Here is a 27,077-nt window from a genome sequence, read left to right as displayed (position 1 = left end):
CGGGGTCTGGGACCCAGGCGACGGGGTAGATTCCTCCCCAGCCTCGGCCTCCGCACACGAAGCCTCGTCACTATCCTCCTCAAGGCCGTCATCACAAAGATTAAGGATCGACTCAGCGCGACCCCTGACTTTGCGAGCTCGCTTAATCTCGTGCTCTCGTGCCTCCCTCAGTTGAGCGCAGAGGTCGTCAACCCTATTCTCGACCTCAAGCACGTCGTATTCTAGCTCTTTGATACGCGCCGCTTGCTTCTCGTTGGTCGCCCTATCCTGGGTCGCCTCGACCTCAAGTCGAGCATTCTCTCTGGCCAACACCTTACGCTCCTTGTTCAAAGCAAACACGAGAGCGTTCGGATAGGCATACTGCTGTTTACAAGCACACCGTCGGAGACGGTTAGACGGGCTCCAACGAATAACGGCCCCTCCTGGCCGTATCTGGTACGGGATCACTGGGAGTGCTTTGCGAGGTCTCACGCCCGAAGGACTAGCACTAGGTTCACCCTGTCCGGCCATCCTACACCACAAGAACAATTAACCATAAATATAAGCTTAAAGGCCATAAACAACAAATCCTAAGCAAGCATTCCTATAAAACACAGGCTAATTCAAACCTAGGCTCTGATACCACCTGTGACAGCCCCACCTTCCCCTAAGGTGAACCAAAGGGGTTAGCGGACTGCCTGCCCAGCTCTCGCCAGGACTAACGAGTAGTAACACGCGATCTAAAACGTTTCGGGAAAGTAAAAGCGCGCTCGAACAAGCAACAAGAACCAAAATAACAAAATAAAAAAAAAATGAAAACGATGAATAGTGCCTGGAATAGTAGAATCCGAAATCCCACCAAATATTAGTACATTACAATTCAACATTTACAACCAAATTGGCATGTCAAAAACTATTCATCATGGATATACACGTTCGGATTGCCAATCAAAAGTCATTGAACCCAATACACATTAGGGTTTCATTCAAAGAACTAAACAAAAGACATTTACACTAGCTCAACTTGGCAATCGACTATCCAATCCAATCCCAAAAGTAATTATATCCCTGTAAGGAAAACAAATGGAACGGAATGAGCTTAAGCCCAGTGATATACTACCACATAAGCAACAAAGATCACTTAAGCATAACCTTTCATTTCAAGTACACAACTAAGGAATAAAACAAATCAGTAAAAGGATACGGACGGCTCTCAAGAGCCCATTTCCACGCTTACATTCTTGATCCAACCTCATTGACCCTCCGTCAATGTTTAAGAATACCCGTCCGTAGACCTCACTTCACTTCCATTCCTTCCACCCAACATACCCCAACCGGGCCCGCACTCCAAGCAGTAGCTTTAGGTGATACTCGAGTACACCGGAACCAAGGGTCTCATTACCACAAGATTCCCATTTCAGTCCCCGTGGCTAGTCAATTGTCACGACCAAGCCTTCGCTGGCTCGATTCAAGTGACTACCAACGGGGTCGAGCTCAGTAATACAGTAGGGCCGTTGGATACTCGTCCAACCGACACCCAAACAGTTTCCCATGAATGGAATCCAATAACTCATATAGCAAGTACAGTAATACAGTGAAACGGTAAACAGTCATTCACAGGAATAAAAGGAATGAGGGCGGTCAAGTACACCCTCACCCTAATCATTTCCAATAGCCAAACAAGCCTTCAAGGCATCACAATCACATATAGCAAAGCCACATTATAAACATCCAAGTGAGTAGTATACTCATCACTCAAGTAGGTGATGTTTCATGCACCGTCGTTAAAAGGACGTCGTGAACTCCCGTCACGTCCTAAAACATACAAACAAATACAATGAGACTCGATAACGAGTCATAAAGCCATGCCAATCACAACCCCAATAGGGTTTCATATGCATATATAAGCATTATAGCAAACCAGAAAATCAGGAAATGTAACTAACTTGTCCCTAACAACAAAAACAGTTTTGTCCTCATTATGCGGTAATGGCACAAATTGTGCTACGCTTATCGGATGAGGGTGCAAGACCCACCATCTCGAAGCTAAAAGACAGGGATACAACAATGTAGAAGGCCACTCAGTCCAAATCCTAGCACAACTAGGTCAAATATGCAAAATACCAAACCAGAACCTTAATTGCAGGTTTACAAATTACACTATGCTGTAATTAGTCCAACTCAGTCTGTACAAGTCCTAATTCATTGATTCCAAAGGCATACGGTAGCTAAGACATCAAGCTACATTTCATCAGAAGACCTCAACAACCAAATCCAAAGCAATTCCAGTCAAAACAGCCGATTACAGGCGCAGTTCGGCCATCCTGATGAACCCAGAATAGCAATAGTAATTTCGACATTTCTCACTCTACACTACTCCAAATAACCTGAAATTTTACAGGCACCTCAAACACATCAATATATACAACTTTCATGTTTTAAGAAAAGGCCAATTCGGCCTCTAACCATGAGATATAAAACCAGCCAGAATTGGGGATATAAAACCCTAACTTTCTCAAATTCCTTCCAAATCCAAAATTGGTTACAATTATCTATCATATACACCTACTAGAGTCATTAAACATCAATTCCCATCATCAAGGATAGCCACAACATCACATTCATATGAAACCAGAAAATTCATCAATAAATTGAAAACTTCACCAATTCATCTCAAACCAAGAAATAAACCACAAATTTCAGCACTTTAGCTACCACTAAGCACAACTTAAGCTTCATTAGGTGTAGGAGGAAGTTCAATCACCACTTACCTAGAACACAAGAGAGGGAGAGTTGTAGGACACCTTAGCTTCCTTGGAAACTTCCACAAAATCACTTACTAGCACCAAATGGAGGGATTTTATGGAGTAGAAACAAATTTAAGCACTTGGTTTGGATGATTTGCACTAGATGGAGAGTTTTTCTTTGAAGAGTTTTTCTTTCTTCCTTGCTAGAGAGGGCCGGCCACAATGGTGAAGAAATGGTGATTTTTGTGGTAATTTTGAGATATTTAATCAATGGGTCAATTAAGTAAAAAAAATGAATAGTTGTCATCCACTCTTAAAGTGACACTTGTCACTTCATTTAAAGCATTTCTATCCTTTTGTTTCCTCTCACATCAATCACATCACATCCTCTACTTATCTCTTAACACCCGGTAAAGTTCAACCAGTATCCGAAACTTAACCTTATTGGCCGAATTTTTTCGAACTTTTCGCACTAGTGGGTCCCACGTCCATTATATATTCTTAATTTTTCAAAAACTATCCAATACTAGAAAAATCATCTAAAAACTATAATTACTCATAAAATCCACCAAGAAAATTTTCCTAAGCCAGAAAATGCAGAAAACATGCAATTAAAGGGGAAAAACCCTAGGAAAATTATTAGGGAAAATACGGGTTCTCACACTCTCTCCCCCTTAAAAGAATTTCGTCCTCGAAATTTCTCACCTTAACTCCCCAAAAGGTTTGGATACTTCTTTCGCATTTCTTCTTCCACTTCCCAAGTAGCTTCCTCTATCCCATGGTTTCTCCATAGCACTTTTACTAACGGAATCTGCTTATTTCTGAGCTCTTTGACTTTCCGGTCAAGCACTTGGACAGGTTTCTCTTCGTAGGCAAGCGATTTGTCCACTTCGATCTCCTCCGGTTGTAAGACATGGGATGGGTCGGGATGATACTTCTTTAGCATCGAAACGTGAAACACATCGTGAATTCGAGAGAGACTGGATGGCAGTTCTAATCGATACGCGACCGCTCCTACCCTCTAGAGGATCTTGTAGGGTCCGACGTACCGCGGTTGGAGCTTCTTTCCTTTGCCCGCTGTGATACTTCGTAAGGGTGTGATCTTGAGGAACACATGGTCTCCAACTTCAAACTCCAAGTCCTTTCTTCGGTTATCCGCGTAGCTCTTTTGTCGACTCTGAGCTGTTTGAAGTCGTTGCCGTATCAACTTGACCTTCTCTTGAGCCTCTTCCATCCATGGAATAGTTGCCGGGTCTAGTGCTTTCTTTTCGCCAACTTCGTCCCAGTAAATCGGCGACCGGCACTTGCGTCCGTAGAGGGCTTCGTATGGAGCCATCTGAATCGACGAATGGAAGCTATTGTTGTACGCAAACTCTACTAAGGTCATGTGTTGACCCCAGTTGCCACCAAAATCCAGAATGCAAGTTCGTAACATGTCCTCGAGAGTCTGAATCGTCCGCTCTGACTGTCCATCCGTCTGAGGGTGATAGGTCGTGCTCAAATTGAGTTTTGTCCCCAGGGTTTCTTGAAACTTCTGCCAAAATCGAGATACGAACCATGGATCCCGGTTGGAGACGATGCTCACAGGAACACCATGTAACCTTACTATCTCGTCCATGTACAGTCGGGCCAACTTGTCCATGGAATACCTCATGTTCACCGGCAAGAAATAGGCTGACTTGGTTAAGCGATCAACGATCACCCAAACGGCATCGTGTCCCCTTTGCGTCCTTGGTAAACCGGAAACGAAGTCCATTGTGATATTTTCCCACTTCCACTCGGGTATCTCCAAGGGTTGTAACAGACCCGATGATTTTTGATGCTCTGCTTTCACCTGTTGACAAACGAGACATTTTTGCACGTACTGAGCGATTTCCCTCTTCATATTGTCCCACCAATAGGTTCTTTTCAGGTCCTGATACATCTTGCTGCTGCCCCGATGGATTGTATAATTGGACCGATGGGCTTCCTCCAGAATCTCCATTTTTAACGACTCCTCCTTCGGTACCACTATTCGGTTTCGATATTTCAAAATGCCCTCAGGACTCAAATTGAAGTCCGTTGTTTCTCTTTTCTCCACTTTCTCTCCCCACTTCCGTACCATCAAATCTTCGTTTTGTGCCTCTTTAATGCGTTCCAGTAGAGTGGAGGTCACCCTAACATTGCTAAATAGCACCTTATGGCTCCCAAGACAGGGTCTCCACTCACATACGGATTCTAATAAATCCCACTCTTTAATCATCAACCCTGCTACTTGCACCTTACGACTCAAGGCATCGGCTACCACATTTGCCTTTCCCGGATGGTAGTTGATTGTGCAGTCGTAGTCTTCCAAAAATTCCATCCATCGTCGTTGCCTCATGTTCAGTTCCTTCTGGGAGAAAAGGTACCTAAGACTCTTATGATCCGAGTACACTTCAAAGGTCACCCCGTATAGGTAATGCCTCCACTTTTTCAGAGCAAACACAACCGCGGCTAGTTCCAGATCGTGGGTCGGGTAATTCTGCTCGTGAAGCTTCAATTTCCTAGAGGCAAAAGAAATTACATTACGGTTCTGCATCAAAACACACCCTAGGCCTTCTCGCGACGCATCTGCATACACCGCGAACCCGTCCACTCCATTTGGCAAGACCAGTACTGGAGCCGTGGTCAATCTTCTCTTTAATTCCTGAAAACTTGTTTCGCATCGGGCGTTCCAAACGAACCGACCATGCTTCTTCGTCAGGTCAGTTAAAGGTCCTGCTAGTTTGGAGAAATCTTTAATGAAACGTCGGTAGTACCCAGCTAGCCCTAGAAAGCTACGAATTTTCGTGGGATTTTCTGGTCTCTTCCAATTTGTCACGGCCTCTACCTTTGCCGGGTCCACCGAAATACCTTCGTGGGAGATTACGTGCCCTAGGAATGCTACTTTCTCCAGCCAGAACTCGCATTTACTAAACTTGGCGTACAACTGATGTTCCCTTAACGTCTGTAACACCACTCTCAAATGCTCCTCATGCTCCTCGCGTGTCTTAGAGTAGACCAAAATGTCATCAATGAACACAACGACAAATCGGTCTAGATAGGGTTTGAAAACCCTATGCATTAGGTCCATAAAGGCGGCGGGAGCATTGGTCAGTCCAAAGGGCATAACGGCGAACTCGTAATGCCCATATCTCGAGTTGAAAGCAGTTTTCGGAATATCCTCCTTCCTAATTAACAACTGATAATATCCTTGTCGGAGGTCCAACTTTGAGAAGACCACTGCTCCTTGCAGCTGGTCGAACAACTCGTCGATGTGAGGCAGTGGATATTTATTCTTGATCGTAACATTGTTCAGGCCCCGGTAGTCAATACACATCCTCAAGGTTCCGTCCTTTTTCTTCACAAATAGGACAGGAGCTCCCCAAGGAGACCCACTCTCATGAATGAATCCCCGCTCCAAAAGGTCTTGTAATTGCAACTTAAGCTCCTTAAGTTCTGCAGGCGCCATTCGGTAAGGGGTTTTTGAGATAGGTGAGGTTCCAGGTAACAGATCTATTTGGAATTCTATCTCCCGTTCTGGAGGTAAAGCTACTAACTCATCAGGGAATACATCCGGAAATTCCCTCACTACGGCCACGTCTTCCACTTTTAACTTATCTGTAGGGGTGTTAATCAAAAAGGCCAAAAATCCTTGCGCCCCTCTACTTATCAGTTTCCTAGCTCGAATGCCCGAAATTAAAGCAGATGAGGCTAACCTACCCCTTATATCCAACCTTAAGGTTGCCTCGCCAGGAATGCGAAATTCTACCACTTTCGTTTTACAATCCAGTTGGGCGTTATATTTGGCTAGCCAGTCCATACCCAGAATCACGTCATACCCCTTAATGGACAAGCTTATCAGGTCTCCTAAAAATCTCTTTTCACCTACCCATACATCACAATCCCTATAAACCATACTAGTCACCAAACGTTGATTCCCCGTGGGTGTACTAACTTCTAGGTCATATGGTAAACTAGCAGGTTTTATATCGATGCCACACATGAAATCAGGGTTAACAAACGAATGAGTGGCACCAGGATCAATTAAAACTTTGGCAAAGCGGTGGAAAATAGGGATCGTACCTTCTACGACCTCTGACGACTCTGGGACCTGATGGGGCTCTAAGGAATACACCCTAGCTGGCACTTTAGGTTTGGACCCATCTCCCTTTGCTGGTCCAGCATTAGTCCTCGGCGGGGGTTGGCTTCCCTTTCCATCTTGTTTCAGGACCGGGCAAGTAGCCAATTGGTGGTCCGCGCTTCCACATCGCAGACATTTACCCTGTTTCCTCCAGCAGTTGTCTTCGGTGTGGTTTGGCTTCCCGCAATGCCCGCAGGGACCGCGAGGTGCTGAAGCCGAGCCACTTTGAGCATTTCCCCTTGGTCCTCGCCCAGCTTGGCCACCCCTGAATGAAGTCCCTCTACCAGAACCAGATTATCGACCACCTCCCGTTCCTCGTCCAAATTTAGAGGGAGTGCTCTTCTCACCCTGTCCAGAACTACTCCCAGGAAAGCCACGCTTGTTCGCCTGGAAGTTCCGGACCTGCAACCGTGCACTTTCAACTCGTTGGGCCTTTTCTACAACCTCGCTAAACGCAGTGATTTGAGCCACCGCGAGGTCTTTCTGAATCTCAACATTCAAACCCTGAATAAAGCGCCTAATCCGTCGTTGTTCCGTCATGATTAACTCAGGCGCAAACTTGGACAGGCGGGTAAATTGACTCTCGTATTCCGCCACAGTTTGAGTCCCTTGGCGGAGCCTAATAAACTCGTCCTCCTTCCTCTCCTGGACTAGAGGAGGGAAAAACTTCGCATTAAACTCTCGAATGAAGTTCACCCAAGTCCTGGGCGTCTGCTCCCTATCCCATTTCTGTCGGATTACGTTCCACCAGGAACGGGCTGCCCCCTCAAGCTGGAACACGGCAAAAGTCACCTGCCGTTCGTCAGGGTAGTGTAGGGCTGCAAATATATCAACCATCTTTTCAAGCCATCTTTCGGCAACGTCCGGGTCGGGTCCCCCAACAAACTTCGGCGGGGCAAACTTTTGAAAACGTTCGAGAGCTCTATCTTCGCTCTCGACATGATGGCCAGGGTTTCTGGGGTTTCCAGGATTAGGGTTTGGGTTCTGGCCTTGTTGCTGCACTACTTGTGCTAGCAAGTTTGTCATTTGCTGCATAGCAGCAGCTATTTGCACATTAGGGTCTGCTTGGGGTTCAGGATTGGGTCCAGTCGAGGTTTCCCCCGTACCCCTAACCGGTGTGGGTTGTCTAGTTCCGCGCCCACGTCCCCGACTACTCCGTGTACCTTCCATAAGTTTACTTGGTCTAGGCAAGAATACTAAACCAAAGTAGTAACAAGGCATGTAAGTAACACTCAAAACTGTCACAATAACACATATTCATACATTCCAAACATGATCACAAACATATATATACAAGCCAAGCAAGCTCAGCTACACAAATATATACAATCAGTCGAGTCAAGTACAGGCAAGTCAGAAACAAACATAGACGATCCCCCGAGGATTGGCCTTATCAAAAGAGATTTACACGTAGCTAATCTAACAACCAAAACGATTAGCTAAGGCTCTATCCCTATCCCTATGTACATACAAAAACCACCAACTATCCCAAAAGAAGCCTAGAAGTCAAGGCCTAGTCAGTTGCCGGGGTCTGGGACCCAGGCGACGGGGTAGATTCCTCCCCAGCCTCGGCCTCCGCACACGAAGCCTCGTCACTATCCTCCTCAAGGCCGTCATCACAAAGATTAAGGATCGACTCAGCGCGACCCCTGACTTTGCGAGCTCGCTTAATCTCGTGCTCTCGTGCCTCCCTCAGTTGAGCGCAGAGGTCGTCAACCCTATTCTCGACCTCAAGCACGTCGTATTCTAGCTCTTTGATACGCGCCGCTTGCTTCTCGTTGGTCGCCCTATCCTGGGTCGCCTCGACCTCAAGTCGAGCATTCTCTCTGGCCAACACCTTACGCTCCTTGTTCAAAGCAAACACGAGAGCGTTCGGATAGGCATACTGCTGTTTACAAGCACACCGTCGGAGACGGTTAGACGGGCTCCAACGAATAACGGCCCCTCCTGGCCGTATCTGGTACGGGATCACTGGGAGTGCTTTGCGAGGTCTCACGCCCGAAGGACTAGCACTAGGTTCACCCTGTCCGGCCATCCTACACCACAAGAACAATTAACCATAAATATAAGCTTAAAGGCCATAAACAACAAATCCTAAGCAAGCATTCCTATAAAACACAGGCTAATTCAAACCTAGGCTCTGATACCACCTGTGACAGCCCCACCTTCCCCTAAGGTGAACCAAAGGGGTTAGCGGACTGCCTGCCCAGCTCTCGCCAGGACTAACGAGTAGTAACACGCGATCTAAAACGTTTCGGGAAAGTAAAAGCGCGCTCGAACAAGCAACAAGAACCAAAATAACAAAATAAAAAAAAAATGAAAACGATGAATAGTGCCTGGAATAGTAGAATCCGAAATCCCACCAAATATTAGTACATTACAATTCAACATTTACAACCAAATTGGCATGTCAAAAACTATTCATCATGGATATACACGTTCGGATTGCCAATCAAAAGTCATTGAACCCAATACACATTAGGGTTTCATTCAAAGAACTAAACAAAAGACATTTACACTAGCTCAACTTGGCAATCGACTATCCAATCCAATCCCAAAAGTAATTATATCCCTGTAAGGAAAACAAATGGAACGGAATGAGCTTAAGCCCAGTGATATACTACCACATAAGCAACAAAGATCACTTAAGCATAACCTTTCATTTCAAGTACACAACTAAGGAATAAAACAAATCAGTAAAAGGATACGGACGGCTCTCAAGAGCCCATTTCCACGCTTACATTCTTGATCCAACCTCATTGACCCTCCGTCAATGTTTAAGAATACCCGTCCGTAGACCTCACTTCACTTCCATTCCTTCCACCCAACATACCCCAACCGGGCCCGCACTCCAAGCAGTAGCTTTAGGTGATACTCGAGTACATCGGAACCAAGGGTCTCATTACCACAAGATTCTCATTTCAGTCCCCGTGGCTAGTCAATTGTCACGACCAAGCCTTCGCTGGCTCGATTCAAGTGACTACCAACGGGGTCGAGCTCAGTAATACAGTAGGGCCGTTGGATACTCGTCCAACCGACACCCAAACAGTTTCCCATGAATGGAATCCAATAACTCATATAGCAAGTACAGTAATACAGTGAAACGGTAAACAGTCATTCACAAGAATAAAAGGAATGAGGGCGGTCAAGTACACCCTCACCCTAATCATTTCCAATAGCAAAACAAGCCTTCAAGGCATCACAATCACATATAGCAAAGCCACATTATAAACATCCAAGTGAGTAGTATACTCACCACTCAAGTAGGTGATGTTTCATGCACCGTCGTTAAAAGGACGTCGTGAACTCCCGTCACGTCCTAAAACATACAAACAAATACAATGAGACTCGATAACGAGTCATAAAACCATGCCAATCAAAACCCCAATAGGGTTTCATATGCATATATAAGCATTATAGCAAACCAGAAAATCAGGAAATGTAACTAACTTGGCCCTAACAACAAAAACAGTTTTGTCCTCATTATGCGGTAATGGCACAAATTGCGATACGCTTATCGGATGAGGGTACAAGACCCACCATCTCGAAGCTAAAAGACAGGGCTACAACAATGTAGAAGGCCACTCAGTCCAAATCCTAGCACAACTAGGTCAAATATGCAAAATACCAAACCAGAACCTTAATTACAGGTTTACAAATTACACTATGCTGTAATTAGTCCAACTCAGTCTGTACAAGTCCTAATTCATTGATTCCAAAGGCATGCGGTAGCTAAGACATCAAGCTACATTTCATCAGAAGACCTCAACAACCAAATCCAAAGTAATTCCAGTCAAAACAGCCGATTACAGGCGCAGTTCGGCCATCCTGATGAACCCAGAACAGAAATAGTAATTTCGACATTTCTCTCTCTACACTACTCCAAATAACCTGAAATTTTACAGGCACCTCAAACACATCAATATATAAAACTTTCATGTTTTAAGGAAAGGCCAATTCGGCCTCTAAACATGAGATATAAAACCGGCCAGAATTGGGGATATAAAACCCTAACTTTCTCAAATCCCTTCCAAATCCAAAATTGGTTACAATTATCTATCATATACACCTACTAGAGTCATTAAACATCAATTCCCATCATCAAGGATAGCCACAACATCACATTCATATGAAACCAGAAAATTCATCAATAAATTGAAAACTTCACCAATTCATCTCAAACCAAGAAATAAACCACAAATTTCAGCACTTTAGCTACCACTAAGCACAACTTAAGCTTCATTAGGTGTAGGAGGAAGTTCAATCACCACTTACCTAGAACACAAGAGAGGGAGAGTTGTAGGACACCTTAGCTTCCTTGGACACTTCCACAAAATCACTTACTAGCACCAAATGGAGGGATTTTATGGAGTAGAAACAAATTTAAGCACTTGGTTTGGATGATTTGCACTAGATGGAGAGTTTTTCTTTCTTCCTTGCTAGAGAGGGTCGGCCACAATGGTGAAGAAATGGTGATTTTTGTGGTAATTTTGAGATATTTAATCAATGGGTCAATTAAGTAAAAAAAATGAATAGTTGTCATCCACTCTTAAAGTGACACTTGTCACTTCATTTAAAGCATTTCTATCATTTTGTTTCCTCTCACATCAATCACATCACATCCTCTACTTATCTCTTAACACCCGGTAAAGTTCAACCAGTATCTGAAACTTAATCTTATTGGCCGAATTTTTCCGAACTTTTCGCACTAGTGGGTCCCACGTCCATTATATATTCTTAATTTTTCAAAAACTATCCAATACTAGAAAAATCATCTAAAAACTATAATTACTCATAAAATCCACCAAGAAAATTTTCCTAAGCCAGAAAATGCAGAAAACATGCAATTAAAGGGGAAAAACCCTAGGAAAATTATTAGGGAAAATACGGGTTCTCACATTATTTGGGGATTTTCCAATGGTGGATTTCTAAGGCTTTGATTGAAGGATTTTGTGGCCTAAATAGATATGTTTTATGGTTTGTGAATTGTATGAGCAATTGTGGTTAATTGCTATGTGATTGGGTTTGGTTGTAGGTTGGAAAATAAAGGAATTAAGGGGAAATGCTGTCCGATTTTGAATAGCGTTGGTTACCTTAAGTTTCAAGTGAAAGGCGTGGACTTGAACGATGAAATTGGCTATATTGGACGAGGATTATGAGCCGTGGAGGTGAGTGACCGTAAACTATTTCCAACGTTACTTTGAAATGTTTCTTGCATCGTTTCTTTGATTGCATATCCTGTGTGCCGGCATATAAGTTCTTGACATGTTTTGGCTCAAATGAGTTCTTGGAATTCGTGTGCTGGACCCCGACGTCTCCTCCACCGTTTAATGTTCCTGTAGAGCACCAATGGGCTCTTTCTCACTGTTCAATGTAAATGTTCAATGTTAATGATTGTTTGGAGCATTGGACGTCTAAGTACCATGATTTCACTGGCTCACGAGAGCAATGAAAGTGCATTGATTACTGAATCATGACATTATTGAAATGAACGATTGTGAAACTGATTTGATAACTGATTTTACTGGTTACTCGCTGAGTTTCTAGCTCACCCCAAAATATTTTATTCCCCTCCACAGGGCACAAGGCGAAGGAAGGGCTTGTAGTGTTTATTCATGGATTATCTCATGTATGGATTGAATTTGGATTTCCTTTTGTGTAATCATTCATATTGGGATTGTATTGAACGTTTAGAATTGATTGGATATGTAATAGTCTAGTTTTGGACTTCCTCCTGTATGATAGTTGGTATCAAGGATTAGAATGGCGCAGTGGAAGCGTGGACGCTTCCCTTTTGATATGTAAATGTTGGAACAATTGAGTTATATTTGAGATTGTATATTGTAATTTAATTGAGGACTGTAGTGAACGACAGAGTCCCAGCGAGAGCTGGGCAGGCGGCCCGCCGAACCCTCTGGTTCGCCTTAGGGGGAGGTGGGGTCGTTACAATTGGTATCAGAGCTTAGGCTTCAGATCTCTGTAGTGTGTCCTAGGCTTAAAGTTTAGGATGCCGGACTGTGGGTATGGTTTGACACATAAGTGATTGCTTGTAGGATTGAAACTTAGACGAGTACGTGTTGTTTGAATCTTAGTGTTTGTTTGGATGCTTGAGTGACTTTTCTTGACTTGATTAGCGCAAGTGGAATGTCGAGGACGACATTCTTTTAAGGAGGGGAGATTGTGACGCCCCGTATGATGGAGGGTTTTCATTTTATATATATCGTTGTTGTTCGAGCGGAGTGGCACAGCTTTTCAACTCGGAAAAGAAAAGAAAAATTTTGCAAAAACACAGGGGCCGAATCCGGCCGGAAATCCGGCCAGTTTCTGTCCGGATACCTGGCCGGATTGCCTTGCAATTTTGAAAAAAAAGTCGACTTAGCCTCTGCCTTGAATCCGGCCGGAAATCCGGCCAGATTCCGGCCGGATTCTGACGTGGCAGCTTCGGTTGCCAAGTTTGACCGACTGTTTCCTGCCTTTTTATCTCAGGTTTTTACCCAAAATATCTTCATTTCTTCCCTGGCTCAACCGAGCTTCCTAAGAGAGAAAAGCTCTCAAGTTTTCCTAGTTTCAATCTTCACCAAATCTTGCGATTTCACCGATGGTTTCGGAAAATATTTCATACAAGGGTTCACTATGGTGGTTTAAAGCTTTTGATGGCTTGCTTTTGGATGGGAAGCTCTAAGTGGATAGCTTTCTTGATTTTAAGGTAAGTTGGATAAACAAGTTCCATTTTGTTCTAATATTGGTTAATTGGTGGTTTGTGGTGATTAAATGTGTTGTATTGTGGAGTATTATATGGGTTGAAGGAGTTTATGGTAATTTTCTGATTTATTGGATCTTTTTCCGATTTTATATGATTATGCTTCATTGGTCTTGAATTGAGAACTTATGATGGTGTTAAATGAAGCTATTGGGCGTTAAATGCACTTGTTTGCGGAAAATTTCAGGGTTGTGCGGAAATTCCGGTTTCTAGGATTTTATTTGGGGATTTTCCAATGGTGGATTTCTAAGGCTTTGATTGAAGGTTTTTGTGGCCTAAATAGATATGTTTTATGGTTTGTGAATTGTATGAGCAATTGTGGTTAATTGCTATGTGATTGGGTTTGGTTGTAGGTTGGAAAATAAAGGAATTAAGGGGAAATGCTGTCCGATTTTGAATAGCGTTGGTTACCTTAAGTTTCAAGTGAAAGGCGTGGACTTGAACGATGAAATTGGCTATATTGGACGAGGATTATGAGCCGTGGAGGTGAGTGACCTTAAACTATTTCCAACGTTACTTTGAAATGTTTCTTGCATCGCTTCTTTGATTGCATATCCTGTGTGCCGGTGTGACAGCCCCACCTCACCCTAAGGCGAACCAGAGGGTTCGGCGGGCCGCCTGCCCAGCTCTCGCCGGGACTCAGTCGCTCACTACATTCCTCAAACAGATTACAAGATAAAACTCAAATATTACATCAAATTCTCCAATAAATAATTACATATCAAAAGCGAAGCGTCCATGCTTCCACTGCGCCACTCTGATCCATGATCCAACTATTATACAAGAGGAAGTCCAAATTCAAAGTACACCTGAGATAATTCATCCGATCACAGGAATAAGTACTACAAGCCTTCCTTCGCCTTGAGCCCTGTGGAGGGGAATAAAATATTTTTGGGGTGAGCTAGAAGCTCAGCGAGTAACCAGTAAAATCAGTATTCAAATCGGTTTAACAATAGTTCATTTCAATGATGTCATAAATCAAATGATAAGTCCAGAAACAATTACAACATTTACAAAACATTAAATATGGAGTATCAATAATTCAAGAAACATTTACAATGGAAAGCGATAGTAACATTCATTAAAAGGATACGGGCTCACATGGAGCTATTTGTTTGTTCGTTCGTTGCCCTGACATTTCCCCTTATTCCTCCAATCGTTTAAAAATACATTTTTGTAAGTAGAATCCCTCGTTCATCCTTTTATTCGTTCATCCCCTTTCCGGACGTTGACCGGACTCCACCCATCCGGACGTTGACCGGACTCCACCCGTCCGGACGTAGCCGGACTACAAGGTAATACTCGAGTATACCAAATTCACCCAGGGTCACCATATCGCCCGACCGAGTCCGCTTCTGGCTCGAGTCGATCGGTAACGAAGGGCAGTGGCCAGTTCAGCCAAACGGCTTACATACATGCGCAACTAGCATTTAATCATTAATCATTGAAAATTTCACATTTATTTAGGTCGAGTGCGATAAAGTACACACTCGCCTAGAAAACTCGTTTTAACAATCATTGAAAGCACTTAACACATTATCAATCAATAATAACCAGCCAATAAGTCAAGGAAATATAGCAAACAAGGAACACTCACATGCAAGCACGCATGATATGCAAGAAAACAGTTTAAAAGTAAATAATGCAAGAAAACAGTTAGAAACAGCTCAAAAGTAAATAATGCAAGAAAACAGTTCAAGAGTAACTGTGGAAACAGTTCAAAAAGTAACTTTGGAAACAGTTCAAAAGTAAATAATGCAAGAAACGGTTCATAAATAACTTTAGAAATAGTTTGAGGTCACTCACCTCCATGGCTCAGAAATCATCCATCATATAACGTTGCCTTGCTCAAATCCAAGTCTTAGATCACAAACTCAATGCAAACAAATCCCTTTAAAGTTCGGACAGCACTTCCCCTGAATTTGCTAACTTTTCCAGCCATCATGGCTTCATTATTTCCTCATTCCAACCCAAAGGTACACACACAACAACAAGTTCATCCAATAGTCATTCAGTAAGCTCCAAGTAGTACTAGTACAAGTCAAGTTAGGGAAAATTTCGGAAATGAAAGTTAAGCTCAAAACCAGAAAAACAGTTTTGACGTCATTTTGCGGTAATGGTACCAAAGGCGCTACGATTGTCGGATGAAGGTAAAGGATACACCGTTTCGAAGCTACGCGATAGGGCTACAATATTGCAGAAGGTCACTCAACCCAGTTTCGAGTGTAACCAGGTCAAAAATGCAAGATACGATACCAGAATCACAAAAACAAATTCACAGAACGCATTCTAGCGGAAACATCATAACTCAGGCTCTCCAAGTCCAAATCCATAAATTCCAAAACCAGCTGAAAGCTAAGATACAGGGTTACATTTCATCAGAAGGCCTCAACAACCAATTCGGAAGCAATTCCAGCCAAAACAACCAATTACAGGCGCAATGTGAGGCCCCAGTTTGTACTACGTTGATATATTCATTAATTTGGCGGTAACGTTTGGTTTTGGGAGTATTTCGAAAACCCTAAGTAGGAATTACGATTTAAACCCTAAGTTCCGGTTAAGATTGAAAACCCGTTTTTTTTCTACATTTTCTTTATTAGAAAATTCCCCAGATAATTTTATTTGAGTAAATAGAGTTTTTAGATGATTTTTCTAGTATTAGTTAGTTTTTGAGAAATTAAGAACGTATATCGGACGTGGGACCCACTAGTGCGAAAAGTTCGGAAAAATTCGGCCAATTAGGTTAAATTCCGGATACTGTGTAAAATTTATCGGGTGTTAAGAGATAAGTAGAGAGTGAGATATGATTGATGTGAGAGAGAAAAGAAAGGATAGGAATGCATTAATGGTGGTGACAAGTGTCACCATTTCATTGGAGAAGACTTATGAATTACTATTTCATTTTTTTTTGACTTTTGACCAAGTTGTTAAATATCTTCAAAAATCACCAAAATTCACCATTTTTCTTTTCCCTCCATGGCCGGCTCTCCCTTGGGCTAAGAAGAAAGAAATACTTCACCATTTTAGCTTCCATTTGGTTCAATCTTCCAAAAACAATTGCCTAGATTAGTTTCTACTCCATAAAATCTTTCTAGTTGGTGTTAGTGGTTGATTTGGTGAAGCTTTTTGGAAGAGTTAAGGTGTCCAACATCTCTACCTCTCTTGTTACTAGGTGAGTGATGTGTGTATCTTCCTCCTTCACTTAATAAAGCTTAGGTTATGCTTAGTAGTGGCTAAAGTGATGATATATATGGTTTATTTCTTGGTTTGAAGTGATTTGGTGAAGTTTTCATTTTGTTGATGAATTTTCTGGTTTAATGTGGTCATGGTGTTGTGGTTGTTTATGATGATTGGTAATAAGGGGCTTTGGCTCTAGTAGGTGTGGATTGTTGTTAAATGCAACCAATTTTGGAATTGGAATGAAATGTGAAAAGTTAGGGTTCTTGAACCCCTATTCTGTCCGAAATTTTAGGTCATAGCTAGAGGCCGAATTGGACTTTGCTCAAAACATGAAAGTTATAGGTATTGATGATTTTAGTGTGCCTGCAAAATTTCAGGGCAATTGGACTAGTGCAGAGTGAGTTATGCCGTTTTTACTGTTGCTGTTTTTGGTGCACAGAATGTCCGAACGGCGATAGTAATTGCCTGTTTTGACTGGACTTGGTTTGGATTTTGAAGTTGGTGTCTTCTGAGGAAATGTAGCTGGATGTCTTAGCTAACTTATGCCTTTGGAATTTCGGCATTTGGACTTGTATGGACTGAGATATACCGATTACAGTTTTCTGTGTTTTGCAAACCTGTTTTGGTAATTCTGGTTTCGTATTTTGCATATTTGACCTAGTTGTGCTAGGGTTTGGACTGAGTGGCCTTCTACATTGTTGTACCCCTGTTTCTGAGTTTCGAAACGGTGGGTCTTACACCCCCATCCGATAACCGTAGTGAATTTGGTGCCATTACCGCATATTGAGGTCAAATACGGTTTGTGATTCTGGTACGTTTTTGGAAAGTTTATGGCTGGAACTTTGGCTTCACATTTGACTGAGTTACAAGCTGTTTGGACTTCCGACCAAAACACCAAACTTATAGCCCTATATCAGAGCTTTCTAACGCCCTTGGAATTTCATGAATCGGATTTATAAAACCTGAGATATAGCCGAGCAAACAAGGCCTGCCCGTGAAAATGACCAGAAATCTGTTTTGGTCCTGATGACCAATTTCCGTTCCGAATTTGGGTTGCCGACCTTCATGAAAGTTGTTCCATTTGGAATGAACTATCTAACTGCCAATTTTCAGCACTTTTGACCATGTGTAGCATAGAAAACAGTTTGCACTCAAAACTGACCATTTGTGCATTTGCCAGATTTCGTAAGTGATTGTGTTTGGTTCATTTGGGACTAAAGCCTCCAGTTTCAGTTCTGGATGTCTTCATAACAGTTGTTGTTCATCCTTTAAGCTTCGATATGGCATCTCATATGCCTTAATCCGATATTCGTAGCTCAACTTATGAGTAAACTAGAAACGAGTGTCAAATCTGCCGTTTCCGCTAACGGCCGTTTCCGTTTCCGTTCGTCATATTTACGTGCGCGCGTGCCGTTTTTGCCGTTTTGCTTGTTTTAGGCACGATAGTAGCCGTTTGCGATATTATGTGACACAATCTTCTATTTCAGACGGTGGTGAGCTGGGCGGAACTGATGGGGCCACTACTAGCTGTTCATTTCGATCCGACTTCGTACTTTTGCTATTTCAGTTTCTGAGTAAGTATTCAGGCCAGTTTGATGTGTTTTCTTGGCTATGTGTTTGAGATATGTGAAAAGGGTACTTAGGCGAGGGTGTACTTTATCGCACTCGACCTAAACCCTAATTTGAATGTATAATTGTACTTGGCATATGTATATGAACCTTTTGGAACCAAAACCCTTGAGCTTGTGGCTCGGGGCGACTTTCGAATAAAGTTTGTGAAGTTTGTGAGTTTGGGGCGAACTCTTGACCTGGTTGGACTATTCGAGCCGGTAAGGGCTTGGTCGAAGGCAGTCCAACTTAGTCTGAGGTCACCAAGTTTGTAGGTTCATGTTATGAACCAATTTTGTGAATCCGGTTCACCGAGAAGGTGACCAAGTTTGTGACCCGAGCTTGTGACTCAAGCTCAAGTTTGTGATTTCGTTCGCCCGGGCAAGTTTGTGAGGTGACTGGCCAGTGAGGGTGATAAGGTGTCGATGGGTGTACAAGTGAAGTTCTACGGACCATTGAGTGTGGTCGACGGAGTGTCGGCAGGAGATCACGCATGGCATATGAATTGGCTTTGGAGCCACCTGTATCCTTATTATGTGATGTTACTTTTCTGCTTTTGCTTTACTCTTATTGTGTAACTGTTATGTGAAATTTATGCTTTCGCCCCTGTTACTTACTAAGCATATAGCTTACCCCATTCCTTTTGTTTTCCTTAGCAGGGGCCGACGCGGGGACTTTTGGCTCTTATACTAGTATAGTTAGATTGGCTTGTAATAGTTGAACAGTTAGGATGTTTGTTTTTGTTATGGTGGTTTGACTCGATACTTTTGGAGAATGTAATTATAACTCTTTTGGGATTGTATATATTGTATTTAGTGCTCTTTCGAACTTTAGGTTTTGAGTCCTGGCGCGAGCTAGGCAGGCGGCCCGCCGATACCCTTGGGTTCGCCCTTGGGAGAAGTGGGGTCGTCACACGCAATTCTTACATTCGGGTAAAACCAGGACAGCAATAGTAATTTCGACTTTTCTCATTCTACACTACTCTGATTGACCTGAAATTTTGTAGGCACCTCAAAAATGTCATTCCCTACAACTTTTATGTTTTAAGCCAAGGCCAAATCATGCATTTTCATGGTCAAAAATGGAAAACTACACGAAAACAGAATTCTGGACGCGAAACAGGTTTCATGGACAGTCAATGGTATTTCGGTCATTTCACATGCTACAGTGGTCGAATCAAGGTGAAAATTTTCAGGAAACTCGTTTATACCCTTGGTTACAACTTTCATGTTTTGGCCAAAATCTAATTCTGTAAGGATCATGGTGAAAAGTCACGACCAGATTGGGTGAAAAGACAACCCTGTTCACTGAACCCCTACCTAGACCAGTCTGGGTATTTCCGTCTTATCTCAGGCTACCCAGCTCAGATTGGGCTGAAAAGTTACAGGCAATTAGAAAACATCATTCTCTACGACTTTCATGTTTTGTACTAAGGCCAATTCGGCCTCTAACTAGGTGCTACAGTGCCGAGCAGAATTGGGGAAATGAAACCCTAACTGGAAATTTTTGCATTCAAGCCAGAAATTTTCCACTAAAACATCTCTTTAGCTATCACAAGTCATTAATTTAACATAATCAAGAACAAAGGAAGGATAGCTAGACATGATACCTTCAAATATCAAGAAAGGTGATGACTTAGGGATTTTTCTTCCAAAACAACTCCACCAAGAGTTTCAATCTTCCTTAGCTAGCAAGTTTTATGGAGTGATTTGCAATTTAATCGGTTGGAACTCAAGATTTGGACAAGAAATTGAAGTGGAAGATGATGGATTTTCTCTCTCTTTTCTCTCAAAATTTCGTCCAAGACAAGCTAAAATGGAGAGAAATTGGGTCCAAATTGGTTTTAGTAAAGTTAGAAAAGTCTTGGTCAAATGTCAAGGTCCAATGGTTTTGTGACAAATGGTCCTTTAGGGTTTTAATCTTATCTTTTTGTCTCTCCAATAATAATCCATCTAAGTAACATCTAATTATCTCTTAGCACCTTGTAAAATAATCACAGTATCCCAAACTTAAACTAATTGGCCGAATTTTTCCGAACTTTCCGCACTAGCGGGTCCCACGTCCGGTATATGCTCTTAATTTCTCAAAAACTAACCGATACTAGAAAAATCATCTAAAAACTATATTTACTCAATAAAATGCTTTGGGAACATTTTCTAATAAAGAAATTGTCAAAAAGGCGGGCAATCAATAAAATAAACCCTAGAAACTTAGAAAATTTTCGGGTTCTCGCACTCATTCTTTCGGGGCGTCACAGCCGGCATATAAGTTCTTGACAGGTTTTGGCTCAAATGAGTACTTGGAATTCGTGTGCTGGACCCCGACGTCTCCTCCACCGTTTAATGTTCCTGTAGAGCACCAATGGGCTCTTTCTCACTGTTCAATGTAAATGTTCAATGTTAAATGATTGTTTGGAGCGTTGGACGTCTAAGTACCATGATTTCACTGGCTCACGAGAGCAATGAAAGTGCATTGATTACTGAATCATGACATTATTGAAATGAACGATTGTGAAACTGATTTGATAACTGATTTTACTGGTTAATCGATGAGCTTCTAGCTCACCCCAAAATGTTTTATGCCCCTCCACAGGGCACAAGGCGAAGGAAGCGTTTGTAGTGTTTATTCATGGATTATCTCATGTATGGATTGAATTTGGATTTCCTTTTGTGTAATCACTCATATTGGGATTGTATTGAACGTTTAGAATTGATTGGATATGTAATAGTCTAGTTTTGGACTTCCTCCTGTATGATAGTTGGTATCAAGGATTAGAGTGGCGCAGTGGAAGCGTGGACGCTTCCCTTTTGATATGTAAATGTTGGAACAATTGAGTTATATTTGAGATTGTACATTGTAATTTAATTGAGGACTGTAGTGAACGACTGAGTCCCGGCGAGAGCTGGGCAGGCGGCCCGCCGAACCCTCTGGTTCGCCTTAGGGGGAGGTGGGGTCGTGACACTCCACTTCTAGTAACCTAGTAGGACTCATAGTTGAGAATGGGATAACTACTACAAGTAGAGGGATAATTTCGGACTCCTTCACGGCTAACCCAAAGAACTCTATAAATAATGGACGAGAGAACCAGAAAAGATATGCAACACGATACTATTACTTTCTCTATTCCCTCTTACTTCTCAACTGACTTGAGCGTCAGACACACAACAGGGAGCCAGTCCTTGTGAGGACCCGAAAATTATTTTATTTGATCTTATTTCTTTGAATATATTTTCTTTACTTTACTTTATTTCCTTAATTTCTCATATATTTTTATAAGTGAGTCAAGTTTTAAATCATTTTCTATATATAAGTTATTGCATGTTAAATTCGTAGTGTATTATTGTAAGTATCGATGACAAACTAAGAGGGGGGTGAATTAGGTAGTTTAAAAAACTGGCCAAGTTGTGAGTCACTTTTTGAGTACTTGTCCTCTTTTTCTAAATGACCACACAATGAAGCAATTAATGAGAAAGCACAAGTGCTTGTGAGTAGAAAAGATGTGCAATTTATATAGCAAGACAGTAAGTAAAAAGAGAAAGAATATCAAACCAAATGCCAAACTCCTCTTGAGTTTGAATATCACTTTAGTGAGCAACCTTCTTCAAGTTGATCAACTTACAACCAATCTTTATGTACAAAGGAAGGATCACTTCCACCTTGCCCCAAGCCACACTTGGTCAAGCAAGGAAGTTTTACTATCACTCGAATAACCCTCACAAAGCTACACTATTGAACTAATCGAATCACACTAGAAAAGTTTCTCAAAATTTTCACAACTAAGATTACAAATCTCCTTTGAAGAGTATTTTCCTACTAAAATCACTCTTGATCTGATGTAGTCTCAATATGCAAAATTTATTTGAAATAGTTGACTTTGTTCTATTTATATAAGAACAAAAAGTTTTTCAATTAATGCTCCCAACGGATAGAAGGCAGCTGAAGAGTCAACTAGCCGTTGTCAGTGTCGGACTTCCGGTAGACTAATTTCTTGCTTCCGAACGTGGACAGTGAGCTCAAGAAATCTTCTTGAGTTGTTTCGGACGTCCTGTGCCTTCAGTGTATGCATCTGAAAGTATGAAGTGAAACGGAGAATTCTTCTTCAATTCTTTCGGACGTCCGATGCCTCCAAAGCTTTGCGTCCGAAGTGTCGCAATGTTTGTCGGACATCCGGTCCTCTGATGATGTGCATCCGATCGAGGTCAGTGAGCTTAGAAGGAGTGACTTAATATCTTCGGACGTCCGAGGGTGGAGTTCTTCATGCGTCCGAAGTTGCGCAATGGTTGTCGGACGTCCTATCCAGTCTTGTTGTGCGTCTGACAGCAGCTTCAGCATCCTTTGTGCTTAACCTTTGAACCTGTTTTGCTCCATTTTTGAAAAGGTCTATTGAGAGATCATTAATAACATCCATTTGTTTCGTAATCATCAAAAGCTACAGACTGAGATTAACAATCTCCCCTTTTTTGATGATGACAAAACAATGGATGGAGGAAAGTAATTGAGACACAGCTCCCCCTTACTTAATACATCAAGGAGTGAATACTCTCCCTCAGAATGATATCCCTTTATCACACATATCACCAGATTAACATCATTAGAAATTAGTTTCCATTTCTCCCCTCTTTTGTCATCATTAGATCAACTAGAAACCAGTATTCAAAAAGCAATACTATCAACAATTATCAATCATTATCAGGAAAATCAGAAACCAAAACACATCATCATCAATATTGGCAACAAACAGCAATTGTCAACAGCACCATGAACAACATCAATTATTGGCAGTCAATATTAGAAATTAGAGGCCAAACTAAATTAAGCAACATTCACCCAAAACGAAGGGATAATCCACTAAAGCAACATTCATTCAAAACATAAAAAATAACTAAATAGTTTTACAGACCAGCAAAGGAAGGGAAATAGAATCCTTAATACAGAACATACGAAATGTTTAAAATGCAAAAGATGCCAAAAGTCTATTGTGAACTAAAATCCTAATCACGAAGTGCATTAGCCTAGAAATGCCTAAATGGTGATTTTGGACGATTCGGGCTTTCTGTTTGCTAGCCAGCACTGAACAGGATCCACTTCTTCCTCTTCAGTTTCCTCATCATCCTCTTCGGTTTCCTCTTCGGTTATTGGAGCCTTTCCTTTGTCTTGTGGCTGAGAACTGGAAGCACGAGCCTCTGGAGTAGTTTAAGTACGAGGAATTTGCTCAGTTGGCTCAGTTCTTGGCTCTTTCTGATGAACATTCTCATTGTCTTCAGGAATAAGAGGCACAAGCAAGTTCCTTTTGTCAATGAAGGTGGCTTGTTGGCCTAGTGACATGGTCATCATCAAACCATCTTCTAGAAGTAGGATGTGTTGTTTGAGATCCTCTAGCAAGGAAATGACCTCATACATGTTTGGTTTTAGATCTGAGCGGGTGTTAGGTGGGTGGAGGTAGTAAGTGGAGCACTACAGTGGTGTTACTACGTGGTTGACGGAGGATCAATCCCAGATGGCTCAAATTGATCGATACGTGGAAATAGCTCCTGAGAGATCCTGTATCCTCCATGTGTGTTAAATTCCTATTTGTGCACTTAAATGAAATGTTATATTTAAAAATTGTTTAAAGCATGTTATTTGATTGATTGGTATTATTTGCTTGCCTGTTTATTTTCTTGATCTCACTGAGAGTTCGCTCATCCCATTAAGTTTGTTTTCTTTAACAGACTTTGGAGGTGGATTGGTAGTTCTAGACTAGCGACTTGGTGGATGCTAGTATACCTTTTGTATGAACTTTTAATGGCTCTTTAAGTGTAATTTTATTATTGTTGGTGGGTGGATTGTAATCATAACTTTTAGCTTTGAAGCTATGGTTTGTATATTCGAAATACTTTTATTTAAGTCGATGGTGGTTCCATGGCTCTATATTAAGCTTGAACGAGTGCGTGAGTCCTGACGAGAGTTGGGCAGGCGTCCCGCTGATACCCTAGGGATCGCTTTAGGGAGAGGTGGGGGCGTCACATAATATGCTTGTTCAATTTCCAGAAATGGCTATATAGACAATTATTTTGTATGTAGAGGGACCAATCCTCCACGGACACGTGTTAGCCCTACTTGCCTGTTCGGTCAAACTGACTAGCCTGTTCAGAACTCAACCTTAAAGCCTTCCTGGGCCCAAACTAGTTAGGAGTTCCTAATCAATCAGGATAAGGCCGTAGTTGGAGTCCAAAAGGGACTCCACTTCTAGTAACCTAGTAGGACTCATAGTTGAGAATGGGATAACTACTACAAGTAGAGGGATAATTTCGGACTCCTTCACGGCTAACCCAAAGAACTCTATAAATAATGGACGAGAGAACCAGAAAAGATATGCAATACGATACTATTACTTTCTCTATTCCCTCTTACTTCTCAACTGACTTGAGCGTCAGACACACAACAGGGAGCCAGTCCTTGTGAGGACCCGAAAATTATTTTATTTGATCTTATTTCTTTGAATATATTTTCTTTACTTTACTTTATTTCCTTAATTTCTCATATATTTTTATAAGTGAGTCAAGTTTTAAATCATTTTCTATATATAAGTTATTGCATGTTAAATTCGTAGTGTATTATTGTAAGTATCGATGACAAACTAAGAGGGGGATGAATTAGGTAGTTTAAAAAACTGGCCAAGTTGTGAGTCACTTTTTGAGTACTTGTCCTCTTTTTCTAAATGACCACACAATGAAGCAATTAATGAGAAAGCACAAGTGCTTGTGAGTAGAAAAGATATGCAATTTATATAGCAAGACAGTAAGTAAAAAGAGAAAGAATATCAAATCAAATGCCAAACTCCTCTTGAGTTTGAATATCACTTTAGTGAGCAACCTTCTTCAAGTTGATCAACTTACAACCAATCTTTATGTACAAAGGAAGGATCACTTCCACCTTGCCCCAAGCCACACTTGGTCAAGCAAGGAAGTTTTACTATCACTCGAATAACCCTCACAAAGCTACACTATTGAACTAATCGAATCACACTAGAAAAGTTTCTCAAAATTTTCACAACTAAGATTACAAATCTCCTTTGAAGAGTATTTTCCTACTAAAATCACTCTTGATCTGATGTAGTCTCAATATGCAAAATTTATTTGAAATAGTTGACTTTGTTCTATTTATATAAGAACAAAAAGTTTTTCAATTAATGCTCCCAACGGATAGAAGGCAGCTGAAGAGTCAACTAGCCGTTGTCAGTGTCGGACTTCCGGTAGACTAATTTCTTGCTTCCGAACGTGGACAGTGAGCTCAAGAAATCTTCTTGAGTTGTTTCGGACGTCCTGTGCCTTCAGTGTATGCATCTGAAAGTATGAAGTGAAACGGAGAATTCTTCTTCAATTCTTTCGGACGTCCGATGCCTCCAAAGCTTTGCGTCCGAAGTGTCGCAATGTTTGTCAGACATCCGGTCCTCTGATGATGTGCATCCGATCGAGGTCAGTGAGCTTAGAAGGAGTGACTTAATATCTTCGGACGTCCGAGGGTGGAGTTCTTCATGCGTCCGAAGTTACGCAATGGTTGTCGGACGTCCTATCCAGTCTTGTTGTGCTTCTGACAGCAGCTTCAGCATCCTTTGTGCTTAACCTTTGAACCTGTTTTGCTCCATTTTTGAAAAGGTCTATTGAGATATCATTAATAACATCCATTTGTTTCGTAATCATCAAAAGCTACAGACTGAGATTAACAATCTCCCCTTTTTTGATGATGACAAAACAATGGATGGAGGAAAGTAATTGAGACACAGCTCCCCCTTACTTAATACATCAAGGAGTGAATACTCTCCCTCAGAATGATATCCCTTTATCACACATATCACCAGATTAACATCATTAGAAATTAGTTTCCATTTCTCCCCTCTTTTGTCATCATTAGATCAACTAGAAACCAGTATTCAAAAAGCAATACTATCAACAATTATCAATCATTATCAGGAAAATCAGAAACCAAAACGCATCATCATCAATATTGGCAACAAACAGCAATTGTCAACAGCACCATGAACAACATCAATTATTGGCAGTCAATATTAGAAATCAGAGGCCAAACTAAATTAAGCAACATTCATCCAAAACGAAGGGATAATCCACTAAAGCAACATTCATTCAAAACATAAAAAATAACTAAATAGTTTTACAGACCAGCAAAGGAAGGGAAATAGAATCCTTAATACAGAACATACGAAATGTTTAAAATGCAAAAGATGCCAAAAGTCTATTGTGAACTAAAATCCTAATCACGAAGTGCATTAGCCTAGAAATGCCTAAATGGTGATTTTGGACGATTCGGGCCTTCGGTTTGCTAGCCAGCACTGAACATGATCCACTTCTTCCTCTTCAGTTTCCTCATCATCCTCTTCGATTTCCTCTTCGGTTATTGGAGCCTTTCCTTTGTCTTGTGGCTGAGAACTGGAAGCACGAGCCTCTGGAGTAGTTTCAGTACGAGGAATTTGCTCAGTTGGCTCAGTTCTTGGCTCTTTCTGATGAACATTCTCATTGTCTTCAGGAATAAGAGGCACAAGCAAGTTCCTTTTGTCAATGAAGGTGGCTTGTTGGCCTAGTGACATGGTCATCATCAAACCATCTTCTAGAAGTAGGATGTGTTGTTTGAGATCCTCTAGCAAGGAAATGACCTCATACAT

The 27,077-nt window shown here is 41.7% G+C and overlaps 1 protein-coding gene across 1 annotated transcript; it reads right to left on the bottom strand.

The window, feature by feature from the left end:
• LOC113759170 lies at positions 1–27,077 on the bottom strand (the record flags this gene model as incomplete). Its single annotated transcript, XM_027301735.1, has 3 exons — positions 26,754–27,077; positions 8,396–8,758; positions 1–363 (listed from the first exon to the last, which is right to left on the bottom strand). Coding segments are annotated over exons 1-3 (1,050 nt in total), but the record flags the coding sequence as incomplete, so codon positions are not given.

Source organism: Coffea eugenioides, unplaced genomic scaffold (genome assembly GCF_003713205.1).
Source record: "Coffea eugenioides isolate CCC68of unplaced genomic scaffold, Ceug_1.0 ScVebR1_96;HRSCAF=448, whole genome shotgun sequence".
Classification (NCBI taxonomy): Eukaryota; Viridiplantae; Streptophyta; class Magnoliopsida; order Gentianales; family Rubiaceae; genus Coffea; species Coffea eugenioides.
The sequence above is the reverse complement of the archived record's forward strand: the minus strand, read 5'-3'. Positions and strand labels throughout refer to the sequence as shown.